Raw genomic sequence first — 13,340 nt, forward strand, 5'->3', positions numbered from 1 at the left:
ACAGCGGCTGGTCATTCCCTCGTCCTCCCCACACACCAGGCACAGGCCCCCTGCCCTCCCGCTCCCCGAGAGAGGGCAGCCTCTCAGCTGAGCCCAGACCAGCCTCCCTGCCCGCAGGACGGGCCCACGGCCGACTCACCGCAGGACACCATCCATACTGACCGAGCCCCTGGATGTGGCCAGGGCAGACCTGAGCTCGGGGAGAAGACCCCTTAGGCTTGGGCACTGGGCTGCCTTCCAAGCCCGTCCCAGCCCCTGTGGCCCCTGGACCTTTGCATGTACTGTGTCCCATTCTGTCTACTCCTCCTTGGAGCCCACCTCGGACATGCCCTCCTCCATGAAACCCTCCCCTACCCCTCACCAGCCCTGAGGACCTAAGCATGTTCCAGACACAAAACATGCCACACTGAGCAGAACAATGGGACAGACAGCCACGAACCGGGTCACTTGGGCCAAAATAGACACACTGCTCCTGATTTAGTCTGATGGGCGTCTACAGGGACCACGTTAACCCGACAACTGCCCACGCTCTTGTCCACGAGGTAAATATAGCTCCAGGGCCATTTGCCACTTCCTGGTCTTGGGGGAAAACAGTTTCTTCAAATTATACCCTTGAGGACCCTGAGTCCCAGATCTGTGCAGATGTGGCCGGAGCACCTGGCCCTGGCTCAAGGCCACTTTGCCGCAGACAAGCTCCCAAGCCATCACGTGACTGTGCATCAGTGTTTTCTTCTCTTGGGGACGGAACGCTGGCTCATTTAAAGGTGGGGGTGTGTTGATGGATCTCAGGAGGCCCAAGACCTGTCAAGTCCTCCAGGACGTTTCTCTCGGGGAGAACAAGTTTGCCAACAGCTGCTCACTTTCCTCAACTACTTGGCCCCAGAAGAATGCTCCCTGGCCAGCCCCGAGGGCCCCCAGCTCCCTGGCCTCAGGGCAGACGCCAGCAGAGCCATGTCCCAGGGATCACGTCTTCTGAGTCTGAAGGAACCCAGGCGCCCCGTCAGTCCACGGAGAACTCAGGCCCTAAGAGCAGACACTCCAGGGGCCCCGCCCGGTCCCACGCGGGCTGCGTCGAGAGAGAGGGAGAGAGAGAGGTGGGCCCTGAGCAGAGCCCTCCAATGTCCACTCCAGGGGCCCAGAGGCCGGGCGTCTGTGCAGACCCTGCCATCTCACCTGTCCCTTCCTCTGTGGCCCACGCCACCCACCTGCCCTCAGAGGAACAGCTCGAAGCCGGGAGTCTGCGTGAAGTCACGGTTTGGGGCCGCGGGCCTTGCTGAGACGTGACAGGGTAGGACAGCTCATGTGTCAGCACCTGAGTCCCACTGTTCACCACCCACAGCCGGGCCGCAGACAGCCCCCGCTCCCATGCCCGCAGCCTGCAGCCCACCTGCCGGCCCCTCCCAGCGGCCCTCCCCCACCTGCCCGCACTGCCCCCGGCGGCCCCTCGTCACCACGACGTGACACCTCCGCATCAACCCCCCTTCCCTTCCCTCCAGCAGTAGGTGCCCCCGAGGTCTGTGCCTGCTCCCACGTGACCTGTGGTCCCCAGAGAGGTGGGCTCTGTGTCCGACCAGACAGGCCAGTGGAGGAGAGGGCCCTCAGCAGGGCCCCGCGGCGGCCACAGCGGCAGAGCCAGAAGCCCGCTGGCAGGGCAGGGGCCCCAGTATGGGCTTGCCCGGGGCCCAGCCCCGCCTCGTGGTGCCCAGATCGTGCCGACAAGCAGGACGGACGGGGCAGAGGCTGCCGGTGGAGCGGAGACCAGACGATTGAGGGAGTGAGAGGCGTGTGTGCCCCGGACAAGCCCCGTCAGCCCTCCCCAGAACGCTCAGCGCTCGAGGGCGCTGGAGGGGGGCTGAACACGTCAGGGCCAGACGGGTGGAGGCCAGAGGTGTGGAGGGCGTGCACCTGTCCACGGCCCTGCAGGTCCCAGGCAGGTCCCAGGCTGGGCTCCTCCTAAGAGCCCCAGAGTGGACCAGGCTGGGCAGACACAGGCCTGCGTCTGGGGGGCTGTGGGCGCCCCGTCTGTCTGTCTGTGTGACGCGGGATTCCTGAGTCCCGCAGCTGCTATCCCCGCCAGGCAGTCACCTGGAAACCTCTGCCCCAACAAAGGGCTTGCCTGAGATGCAGGGCCAGGCAGATGGCCCAGCTTAATTAGGCCGCACGGAGTCTTGTCCCCAGCGCGGCAAGCAAGGCCTGCCCAGGGCTCCCTCCAGGCCCGTCTCTCCCCTCATGTCCGCTGTGAGCCTTTCTCTGAGTGTGTGTGTGTGTGTGTGGATGTGTCTCTGCTTCTCGCCCTGACTCTATTTCTCAGTTTGTTTCTAATACATCCCTGTCTCTGTGTGCCTCTCTGTCTGCCTGTCTCTCTGTTTGTCTCTGTCTGTCTCTCTCTACCTGTCTGTCTCTCTATGTCTATGTCTGTCACTGTCTGTCTCCCTGTGTCTGTTTCTCTGTCTCTCTGTTTCTGTCTCTCTGTTTGTCTGTCTCTCTCTGTGTCTCTCTGTCTCCCTCTCTGTCTGTTTCTCCCTATCTGTCCCTCTGTCTATGTCTCTCTGTCTGTCTCTGTCTACGTCTCTTTGTCTGTCTCTCTGTCTGCCTCTGTGTCCTGCATTTACACTTCCTGACCTGATTCCTCGGGTTCCCCAGTCTCCGTCTCGGCCACCCCGTCTTTTCCATGGTGTTTTCCTCAGCTGTCCTGCTCTGAGCCTCTGATCCCCCAGCCACCTTCCCTGCCTGACCCCCGCAGCCTGGCTCCCGCTGTCCCGCTCCTGCACCCATCTCCCTCCGGTCCCGTTTCCCCACATCTCTGTGTCTCCAGTGTCCGAGGCATTTCCCTTCGTCTTTTTCTCGGTCTGTCTCTGGCCGTATCCCCTCTGAGTCAGCCTGTCTCTGGACGGCGTCCGGGGTTCGTCCCGCCTCTGTGTCCGGGGCTCTGGCCTTTCTCTCTTGGAATCATCTCTTGGTCTCCGTCTGTCTCTCACCCACACTCATCCGGAGAGAACAAAATGACGCCCACGGGGGAGAGAAAACACGGCAACTGAAAGCAAGGCCTCACCTGGAGCAGCCCCTGCCCCCAGCAGCACTGGGGTGCGAATGGGGTGGGAGTTGGGGGGAACGCCGGGTCTGGGGCCCCAGGGAGTAGCTCCTGCCCGAGGGGCCTCCGCTGGCGGCGCCCAGGCTCCCACGTCGCTGGTGAAGCCGCCCTGTCACCGCCGCAGGAGAAACTTTGGGCTGACACGGAACAAAGGGAATCCAGGCTGGCAATTACCCAGCTAATTTCAGCCATGCAGACAGCGAAATCAGATATTTCAGTTTTCTTACAAGCCCACCTCGGGGCCTGAATTAGCCACCTAATTAATTACCTGTGACAGCCTGGGACTGGCTGGGTGCAGCCTGGATCCCTCCTGGTGCCAGGATGCTGCTTGCCCCTGAATCACGTTCCAGTGACGTAACCATTATAATTAGACTCAACCTGCAGCCTATCCTTGACCACGAAGTCAGGAAATGTGGCCCCGGGCCAGGCCCAGACGTCTTTCCATTTAATTTGTGTTGAGTGGAAATGCAGTCACTCTCCAGGGGACAAGCCCACCCGTGGGGCTCCTGTCCTGGGCACGGTGGCACTGGTCCCTCTATCCTGCCCCTCGTTCCTAGCACGAGAGCCCCCATGGTGCCCCACCTCTGGTGAAAAGCTCTCCATCACTCCTGCCAAGAGGTGGCCTTGTCATGCATCACCTGACACGTGCCCGGCTGTGAAAGGCATCAGGTCAGGGTGTGACCCACAGAGGCCACGTATGGCCCCAGGGTGGTCCCGTCGCACAAGGAAGACATCCCTAATGGCAGAATCAGGCAGCGGCCGCCGGCTCCCATCACAGGGAACTCCCAGAGCTGGCGCTGCACCAGGGGAGCCAGGGTGCACAGGGCCGGCCCCGTGGGCCAGGCTGACCAGGATACAACTGTGCCAGTGTGGACCTCGATCCACTCCCCCGCCCACCTTCTGGGCCAGGGTCTCAGCTCACTGTCCTACATCATCTTCCTCTCCTGGGCCAGGCTCTCCGGCTGTGGTGATGGCCTTGACCCAAGGAGGCACAGGATTCCTTTGAAAAGCATCAGAAGGGTTGGAAGGGGGGTCCCCTCCCCCAACACACAAAGAGGCTGCACTGCCTTCACGGGGGCGGGAGGTGGGGACGCAGGTGGACACACACAAGCTACCCGGGGCCTCTTCTCTCACCCCTGTGCTCAGCCAGCCCCGGCTCCCTGTGCACGCCGGGGGCCCCTCCCTCGTGACACCGCAAAGTCCTCGCTGGATGCCACAGGGCCAGCTCTGCTCCTTACCCCCACTCTGCCTGCTGTGGCCACTCTGCGGCCTCCTGCACCTCTGCTCGTCAGAAGCAAAGTCCCCGTGGGGGGGCCACCGGATCTGACCAGTGAGATTGACCCCTGGTGCCCCCTGGGGTGTCCTCCCAAGGCCGACGGAGGTGCTGCCGCTCAGGACCATCTGGGGGGCTCCGCCCGGCCACAATGCACTGGCATGCATCCTCCCCCACCCCCAAAGCTGGCCAAGGGGATTCAGGATGCACTGCTTTTGGCCCCTCCCTGTTCGTGCCCGCGCCCCACCTTCCATCCCCGGTCCAGAGGGAGCCTGCAGGTGTGATTGCGGGGACTGTGTGGTGAAGTCCGACGGTGACCATGTGCTGTGTGAGACCCCGTGTGTCTGCGTGCTGCTGGGTGTGCAGGGTGCCCCCCTCTCCCTACCTCCCAGGGCCTGTTTCATCACGAACTCCATGGTGATGGCTTTGAGTTCTCAGCGGCTCCTCGGAGGGTCACAGCTCACATGCGAATGTGGCCAGGAGTTCTCTGCTTGGGGAGAGGACATGATCACAGGTCACCAACGGGGCTGGGGGAGGACTTCTTCCTTGTCCCCTCCCAACTTCCCCTAGGAGCAGGTCTGGGGTGTGAGAGAGCATCATTCGTGGTCCCCCCCCCAACACCTGGAGGCTGGACCTCAACATGGGACAGGCACCTGGGTCTGGGAAGGTCCCTGCAAAGCGGTCTCTCTGGGCCCCTGGGGTTTGTGAAGCCGGCGTCCGGCTGCTACGCAGGGATGGGGGCGTGCAGCTCTGAGGAGCCTGCCTTTGAGAAGCGGGGGCAGGCCCAGGGGCGTTTGGAGGTGACTGGCTCTGCTGCCTCTTTGGTGGAGCCCTGGGCCACAGGGGCGGGGACCCATCTAAAGGATGGGAAAGGTCAGTGTGGATGGGACCTGGGCGGGAGCTCCCTTTGGCTTCCGATGGAAGAGTCTTGGGAGACCAGGTTTCACCCAGGGGAGAGGCCAGCACCCACTGCCCCCTGCACACAGCAGAGACTGGGGTGGAAGGGAGAAACGGCAGGGGGCCCAGCCTTCGGGGAACAAATGAAATGGGGGGGCAGACCACCCCTCCACCTGCATCCACATGGGTGGGGACCTCCAGGGTCCAGGCCAGCTGCAAGTCTGGTGAGGAGGTGCTTCCTGTAAAATCAGCAGCTGCAGTGCCCCCCCACCACACCCGTCTGGTGAGGTCTCTCCTGGCAGGGAAACCCAGGTCCCTAGAGATCCACTGTTTTATGGGTTTTTTTTTTTTTTTCCTTTTCAGATGAAGGAGACCCGCGTGTGTGCAGGCTGGGGAGGGATGGGGTGGGTGGGCGGGGGGCGGGCGTCCCCCTGCCTCCCCGCAAAGCGCTGGCGCGCAGGGGCGCCTTTGCCGCAAAGCAGATTCTCTTCTAAACTTCTCCCCTGCCTCCTGGTGGGGAGGGAGTCTCAGGGCCCAGCCCTGAGAGGCCGGGGCGCTGCTGGAGCTCCCCCAGTGCTCCCACCGCCCCCCCGCACGGCTCAGGGCTCCCGCGGCCGCCGCACCCCTTGGCTTTGCGGGCGAGCGAGTTGCCCGGCTCTGCCAAGCGGCCCTCAGGCGGGAGAGCGCCAGGAGAAAGAAAGAAAGAGACAGAGGACGAGGGAGGGGAAGGGGAGACGCGAGAGGCAGGAGACTCGGAGAAGGAGCAAGAACGAGGGAAGGCGCGGGCTGGGACCCCTGGGCCGCTTCAGCACCGCGCCGGCGGACAGCGCCCGCCGGGGGCCGACTGAGCGCCCAGCCCGGGCCGGGTAGGGGGCATCTGGGGCCGAGTGCCCGCCCTGCGGGTCCTGGGAAGGAGCTGCGCGCGGGGGCGCCGGTTACCTTCCTGGGGCTGGGGCCGGGGCGCGGGCGGGCGGTCAGCGGCAGAGCGCGCTCGGGCCGGCCGGGTCCATGTGGCGCCCCTGGAAATGCGGCGGCAGCTGAAGGGCACCGCGAGGAGGGCGCATCACATGTAGGCGTTCCCCGCCCCCCGCCCGCGTCCGAGCGTGACGAGGTGGGCGGGGCCGCGGCGGCTGGGCGGGCGCCCGCGGGAGGCGGGGACCGGAGGGGCGGAGCCGCGCCCCCCTTTCCCCTCCAAAACGCTGACCCCGGGCCGGATTCGGGGGGGGGGGGAATCCCGGGGCGCGAGCTCCCGAGCCAGCGCGCACGACCCCGGCCCACCCCTCAGTCCAGAAGCCCAGATACTGCCCCCAGCCACCGCCACCCGCTCTGTGTGGACCGGGCGGGGGCCGACCCCCCAACGCCTAGACAGGGTCCCGCACTCCCATCCGCTTCCGCCCGTGCGGGGCACCTAGCGTGCGGACGGATACCTGCGCAGCGCCGGCCAGCGGAGTCCTTTCTAGTCTAGCCGCTGTCGGGGGGAGCTGGGCGTCGCGGCCCTGGTCGCCATCCCACTCTCCGCCGACGCGCGCGGGAAGGGGTTCCCCGGCGCGGCCGGTGACAGCGGTCCCCACCGGGCCGAGTATCCCTGAGCGCTGTCCTGGCCCGGGACCCCCGCCGTTCCCGGGCCTGCCGCACCGCTGGGCGTGAGAAGGGAGCCCCCAGACGCCAGAAAACCCATCCAACCGTTGGAGGAGAGCAGCCCGCAGACCGACCGGGACCTATTTTTCTAAGTAACAGAGTCGCAGAGAAGGAGCCACGCCGTTTCATTTTAGTGGGACAGAGGCCGAGAGACCCTCGCCCCCTCGGCCGGCGGCCCCACGCCGGGCAGGGACGCGCAGAGGTCACTGCGGACCGGCCGCTCCGCTCCGTGTCCCCGCAGCCCCGCCCCCGCCGCGGCCGCCCCCTCCCCGAGGCCTCCGGGATTTCCTCTGCGGCGTTAACCGCGCTGCGGGGAGACCGGGGTCGCTGCAAGGTCGGCGGCTCGGCCTCCAGTCCCACCGCCCCTCCTGGGGTCGCAAGAGTGTTGTGGGAGGGGTCCGGGTCTCCGCTGGCCTCCTGGTTGGTGGGCGGACACCCCTGGTGGCCGCTGCATTAGCTTTCACCCTCCCCTCTCAGCTGAGGCATCAGGACTGGGCCTGGGGTGGAAGGGGCAGATCCTGGAAACCCCACCCCGAGGGAGCACTCCTCACGCCGCTCCCCCAGGACAGTCGGCCTGAACTCCAGAGGGCGTGCCTGTTTCCCCCCATCTGCTTGGAGCCTGGGCTCCCAGCGCCCACCCCTCGCTGACCTCTGCAGGCCCAACTGTGCGCATCGGTGGCCCGGCAGGGCCCCCCAGCCGGCAGGAGTGAGGAAGGGGAGGGGGTGGAGGAGGCCAGCACAGCTTTCTGGGAGTTGGCAGGGGCACCGCCATTCTGCAGCTACTCTGGCCAGCGAGGGCCCTGCTGGCCCTGGGGGAGGCTCACATCCCAGGACGCACGGGGCTGCAGCCTCCCCGGACGCAGGGGCTGTGGGAGCTGGCCTCGGCTCTGTCCATTCCTCCTGCCAGCCGGCTCTGGGCGAGGAGGTGCAAGGTGGGTGCAGTGGGGCTGCTCAGAAGGGTGGGCCTGGGGACCGAACGCGCTGCTCACACCGAGGCTGCAGGGAGCGCCTCTTGCTCGCCCGCACTGGCTGACCCCAGGAATGTGAGAAGCACGTGTTCATTTCACCTCTACCGCCACCCTTCACGTGACGTGGGTCGAAGCCCCAGGCCTTTTGCAGGTCTGGGGACCGGTGCTCTGTGGAGGGAGTGGTCGCCTGTTTCCAGGTGTCTGGGGGTCTGAGGGTCCAGCCTGAGCCCTCAGGGTCTGCTCAGCCTGGCCCTTCAGTGTCCTCGGAACCTGGGTGTGGACGCTGGAGGGAGAGGTGTGGGTCCAGGAAAGAGAAGCCCCTTCTCCCCACTGGAGCCTCTGCCCTCCGCCCCTACCACCACGTGGACCTGGGGGATGACCCACAGCTGAGTCCAGAGCAGCCCCACGACCCATGAGCCCAGCTGCCCTTACAAGCCACGGAGACACCCCGTTGACCTTGGGGCATCCAGGCTGGGTGTGACTGGGTGTGCACATCACCAAGACAGGAGTGTAGGGGTCCGTGCTCGGCCCACAGTTTCCATGACCCCAATGACCCTGTGACCCAGGCTTGTGCCACGTCGGAGGACAGAGGACAGAGGCCCTCCGCTGGCCTCGCTGCCTGGCCCTCCATCCCTCTTTCTCTTTCTCCTCCCCTCCTTCTCTCTCCCTGTGGGGTCACCATTCAGAGGTCACCTGTGGGGTCATCACCTATCTTTCTGTCTCTGTCTCTGTGTCTCTGTCTCTGTCGTTACTCCTCTTAGACCCACCACACACATAGCTGCCTCTTCAGTTCTCACATTTGTCCAGGCCCTGGGCTGGGGTTGGGGGACCCAGCAGGGTCTCAGACCCTCCTATGGAGAAATAGACAAGGGTGGTGACAGTCCAAGGTCAGGATGACTGGCACTCTGGGAGAGGGAGGCTGGGCGGCTCTGGGACCTGAGGAGGGCTGGAGGGCGGGGGACCCCTCTGGGCAGGAGACGAGGGGAACTGCCCACCAGCCAGGCCAGCCCCCACGGCAGGGAGGCAACTCAGCCCACGGCCGCCACCTGGCCTCAGGGCCACACCCCAGGTGGGCGCTCACGGCCCCGTGAGCACCCAGAAGAGGACCTGGGTTCCGGTGACCAGTGCCCAAGCCTGCAGCCGGCCGGAGAGGCAGGAGCTGAGCGGGAGACGTCCATAACGGCAAGAAAGGCCAAGCCAAGGGCACCCGTCAGCGTCAGCGGGCTGAAGACCCAGGAGGGTGTCGGGGTGGAGGAGGTGGGTGGTGGGAGGCCAGGCTGGGCAGCAGGTGCAGGGGGCTAGAGAGGGGGAGGGGAGTCAGCTTTGGGGCGTGTGCGTTTGGCCACGGCCACGTCTGGGCTGTGGGACCCCGGCCGGCCGGGGACAGAGCCCTGAGCTCAGTGCTCCGCGGCCGCTTCAGATGCGGAAATGGGCCCCTGACGGCTAGGAACCCCTGACCCAAAGCAGGGTTATGCCGAAGACCAGGAGCACATGGGGCTAGGTGTGAGACGCCACCACCACCACCTAGAGTCCCCTCTGCGGCCCCACGGGGTCACTCCAGGTGTCAGGAAGGGGAGGCGGCCGCCTTGCTCCAGCAACTCCCCCCCCCAACCCCCCCCCCCCCCCAGCGTCCTGGAAGCCCCTGCCTGGCTCCCTGCACGGCTCCCTGCACTCCCTCCAGGGAGGCCTGGTGCCTGCTGGTCCCCTGTATCCCGGGAGGGCCCAGGATCACTTGAAGTCCTTCTTCAATCCTGGCATGGGGCCTGGCAAGGGGGTCACAGACCCCCCAGGAAGGGCTGGGATGGGCTCTCGGCACACATGGGCTCACCAGCAGCTTCAAATACAAACTTAATAATTTAACGCGATGAATAATTCAGTCCCCAGCACCAGCGCCATCTGTGTTGCCAATTTCCTGCTGGATTTCATCATTACTTGCCAGGTAATATAACACGTGAAAAGCAGAAGCAAAGCGAGCTGGAAGATCATCACTGCTGTTCCTCAGAGCTGGGCCAGAACATCTCGGCTGTGTGTGGAGGAGGCCCTGCGTGCTCCCCAACTCCAAGGCCCCTTCCCTGGCCACGTGGGCTCCTGAGGGTGGAGCTGCAGGTGCTGGCCCAGCCTGGGGTGGCCTGCTTGTTCCTCGGGCTCCCGCCTCGTCCTGGGTCAGGGCTGTGTGTCGAGATGCACTCTTCCTCATCCCCACAGAGGCTGCTCCTCGAGTTCCAGACCAGGGGGCCCCTCGGTTACCACCCGGGAACCCTGAGGACGCCCCCCTTCCTGAGGAGCTGGCCCAGGGTCTGGGCTCAGCGCACAGTGGTGGCTCCTGTGCCCTGCATTTGCCCCTGCTGACCCCGGACCCCAGGCCCCTGATCCTTCCACCCCTCCCCACGGGGAGAGAGTGTTGGAAAGGGGGAGCTGTGACTTCCAGAGATGCTCGGAGAAGGGGGCGACCACGAGGGGCTGTGGCTCCCATGCCCCGCTCTCCTTCCTGGCTGCTGCCTGGAGCCACCACCCACCCCTGTGCTCCAAGGTAAAACTAGCAGAGTTCACAGGTCTGAAAGTGGGACTCTGCTTCTCAGCGCTCTGCTGGGACGGTGGCAGCCGTGGCGATGCAGGGCTGCACGGAAGCACCAGGGTGGCCTGAGCAAGCGGAGGGCCTCGGTCACCAACAGGAGGCACGGGGGACGATGCGGGAGAGGCCATGCTTCTGAAGGCCTCTGCCTGGTGGGAGCCCAGGCCACCGGACGCCCTTGCCCCAGCCCTGGGGTCGGCTCGCCCAAGTCTCACGTCGGGGTCTCCATAGGTGAAAGGAAAGGGGTGTCCAGCGGAACAAGCGTCCATACCCAGGCTCTGGGCCCCTCTCTGTCCAGCGGTCACTCCCTCTAACGCGTCGTGTGACCCTCCTGGGGAGAGTTCCCTGAGCTGCAGACCGGGTGTCCCTGCTCTGTGAATGCCCTCCACCCCTCAGCTCTGCCATCACCCCCATCCTACTCCAGAGGCCTCCTCCACCCACCATCGGCTGCCCGGACCAGCCTCGGGGACCTTTCACAGGACACTCCGTCAGAGGCCTGGCTCAGGGCCCAGACAGAGGGCGGTTGGCCTGTGCAGGTACAGGCCCGAGGGAGGGTCTAGGGCCCCCGGGGTGGGCACAGGGCTCCTGCTCCGGCCAAGTGAGGTCTGGGCTGTGCCATCAGGCAGCTTCAGGTGGACGCAGTGCTCAGAGCTTCCTGCACCCCATGTCCCTCGAGGCCCCGAGTTGGCTGCACTCTGTCTGGGTCAGGCCTGGACTCCCTCAGTCAGTGACCCGGATCCAGCAAGGACTGAGTTGGCGGACAACAGAGCTGGCCCTTGCGGGGAGTGGGCTTCAGGCTCAAGAAACCCTTCCCAGAAAGGCAGGTCATAGAGAGAAGCCACCACCCAGGAGCGCCACCCCCCGGCCGCCCTCCTCCCTCTGGTGGCACCCAGAGTGAGGCCAGGCCTGTGTGGGTCCCGCTGGAGGGTTTCACGCCCAGGAGGCACGGGGAGATGCCTGTCTACTCAGTTGGGGAAGGGTCTTCCTTTGGTCCCGGGTCGTGGGCCTCTCCTGGCTGTGCTTGTGTCTGGGGGGCCTGGCAGCCCTGGTCAAGCATCGAGGGGTTGCGGGGAGGGGCGGGCGGCTGAATCCAGGCCCCGTTCCCCTAGGCCCGGCGTAGGGTGAGGCCCCAGGCCTGCCCCAGGGGACAGGGAGGCCGCAGCAGCCAGGCCTGTGCCGGCCAGGGGACTGTCCAGCTGAAGAGGGCAGCACCCAGCGACTTCATAGAGGCAGCCTGGAGCGTCAGAAGCACCCCGTCAGGCTGTCTCTTCTCTTCCCTCAGAAACCCTGCGGCTAGTTCCTCGGCGCACCTGGAGCGGTCAGCCTGCAGCCCGGGAGGGGAGGGGAGTCCGGGGCCCGGCCGGCTTCTCTGGATCACGTCCACCACCTCGGAGGGGCCTACGAGGTGATGTCGGCGCACCTGGAGCAGTCAGCCTGCAGCCCGGGAGGGGAGGGGAGTCCGGTGGCCGGGCCGGCTTCTCTGGATCACGTCCACCACCTCGGAGGGGCCAACGAGGTGATGCAGGACGGCGACCCCTCGTCCACTGCAGAGTCCAAGCCCCTGTTGTCCCCGTCACCACCCGGTCCACCGCCGGCCAGGGGGCTGTCCTGGCGCCGCGGGGGCTGCTGAGGAAGGCAGGCGAGGCGGCGCCTCTCAAAGCTTTTGCTCTCAGATGCCACGGGGTAAGCGCCGCGCAGAGAATCAGAGAATCAAAACAGTGGAGCCAGCCGGAGAGACCTGGAGCCTGTTAGCGCGGGTGGCCAAGCCGGGCCTCGGGCTGAGTGACCCAGTGTCCCACACTCTAGGCAGCAGCCCTGCAGGTGGGAAGGAGGTCTTGAGCCAGGTGGGGGAGGGCTCGATCGCGCCTCGCAGGGCTAGGCTGCCCCCCACCCGGCCCCGTACCCGAGGGTTCAGGTGGGCCTGCGTCCCACGCTGCCTCTTGGGGGTGAGAAACACCCGGAAGGTGTGATTTCCACACCTGTGATACAGGTGCGGTTGGCATGGCCCAGACGGGTGGGACCTGTGTCCACCTTACGCGGGTGGGAGCCCTGGAGGCCCCGGGGGCATCCCCCTCCCCAGGAGAAGGAAGAGGCTGGGTAAAAGATTCCATCCCTGAAGGATGAGGTAGTGCCAGGCATCACATCGGAATTACAGCATCGCATGCAGAAAAGGAAAAATGATAGAAATGGAAGGCGTCTCAGACCACAGGGAGGAGTTCCCTGCCCCCCGCCCCCAGAGGAGCCCAGGCAGTTGCTGAATAAAGACAACTGTCAGCCGGGGAGCCGGGCTGCGCCATTCCAGGCTGGTGCTTCTCGGGCCAGATAAGCAGGGGCACCGGGGCGGATCACACATTCGGGGGGATGGGCTGCTCCCCCAGACGCCGTGGAAAAGGCAAAGGGGGGGTCTCCCTTGATCCGGGTTGTGCCATAGACGGTCGGCGCCTTGTCTTGGCCAGTGGGATGGCCTGGCAGCCTTGGGGCCGGCCCTGGGCCTGGTGCCTGGCGGGCTGTCTGCCCAGGCCTGGCTAAGGGTCTGGAACCACCTCCTCTCCTCCCCCGGGCATCGGGGAGCCAGCCCTCCTACCCCTCCTTCCTGTCCTGGGGGCCTGGGTGTGGAAGATTCTCTGACACAGGCCCTGCCCGAACCCGAGGTGGCCAGTGGACACAATCCCAGTTCAGGGCCAGGTGCCAGGTTTCCTCCATGAGAAGCAGGACCCTCCACCAGTGGCCCTTTAGCTGCCCAGTGCCCCGCCCTGTGTCCGGGCTCTGCCCCCCACACCTACGTACCCTCCCCCTGATGAGACTCCTGGAGGACCCCAGCCCAAGTCCCCTCACACGCTCACCCACAAGCAACACACCTGCTGGCCTCCTCATGCCACCCAAGGGGCCCCTCCTGCCCCC

The 13,340-nt window shown here is 65.5% G+C and overlaps 1 protein-coding gene across 1 annotated transcript; it reads left to right on the forward strand.

Annotated features, from left to right (window-relative positions):
* Positions 1-887: 887 nt before the first annotated feature.
* Positions 888-11,848, forward strand: LOC133092499 (collagen alpha-1(I) chain-like). Its single transcript, XM_061191799.1, has 17 exons — positions 888-1,253; positions 1,340-1,888; positions 2,688-2,784; positions 3,780-4,058; positions 4,311-4,472; positions 4,630-4,878; positions 5,097-5,237; positions 6,071-6,658; positions 7,141-7,323; positions 7,557-7,605; positions 7,731-7,831; positions 8,937-9,131; positions 9,496-9,633; positions 10,073-10,162; positions 10,836-10,975; positions 11,333-11,439; positions 11,722-11,848. Exons 1-17 carry the CDS (start codon positions 888-890, stop codon positions 11,846-11,848), a joined length of 3,561 nt encoding a protein of 1,186 aa, XP_061047782.1.
* The last annotated feature ends 1,492 nt before the right edge of the window (positions 11,849-13,340 follow it).

This window comes from Eubalaena glacialis, chromosome 5 (assembly GCF_028564815.1).
Source record: "Eubalaena glacialis isolate mEubGla1 chromosome 5, mEubGla1.1.hap2.+ XY, whole genome shotgun sequence".
Taxonomy (NCBI): domain Eukaryota; kingdom Metazoa; phylum Chordata; class Mammalia; order Artiodactyla; family Balaenidae; genus Eubalaena; species Eubalaena glacialis.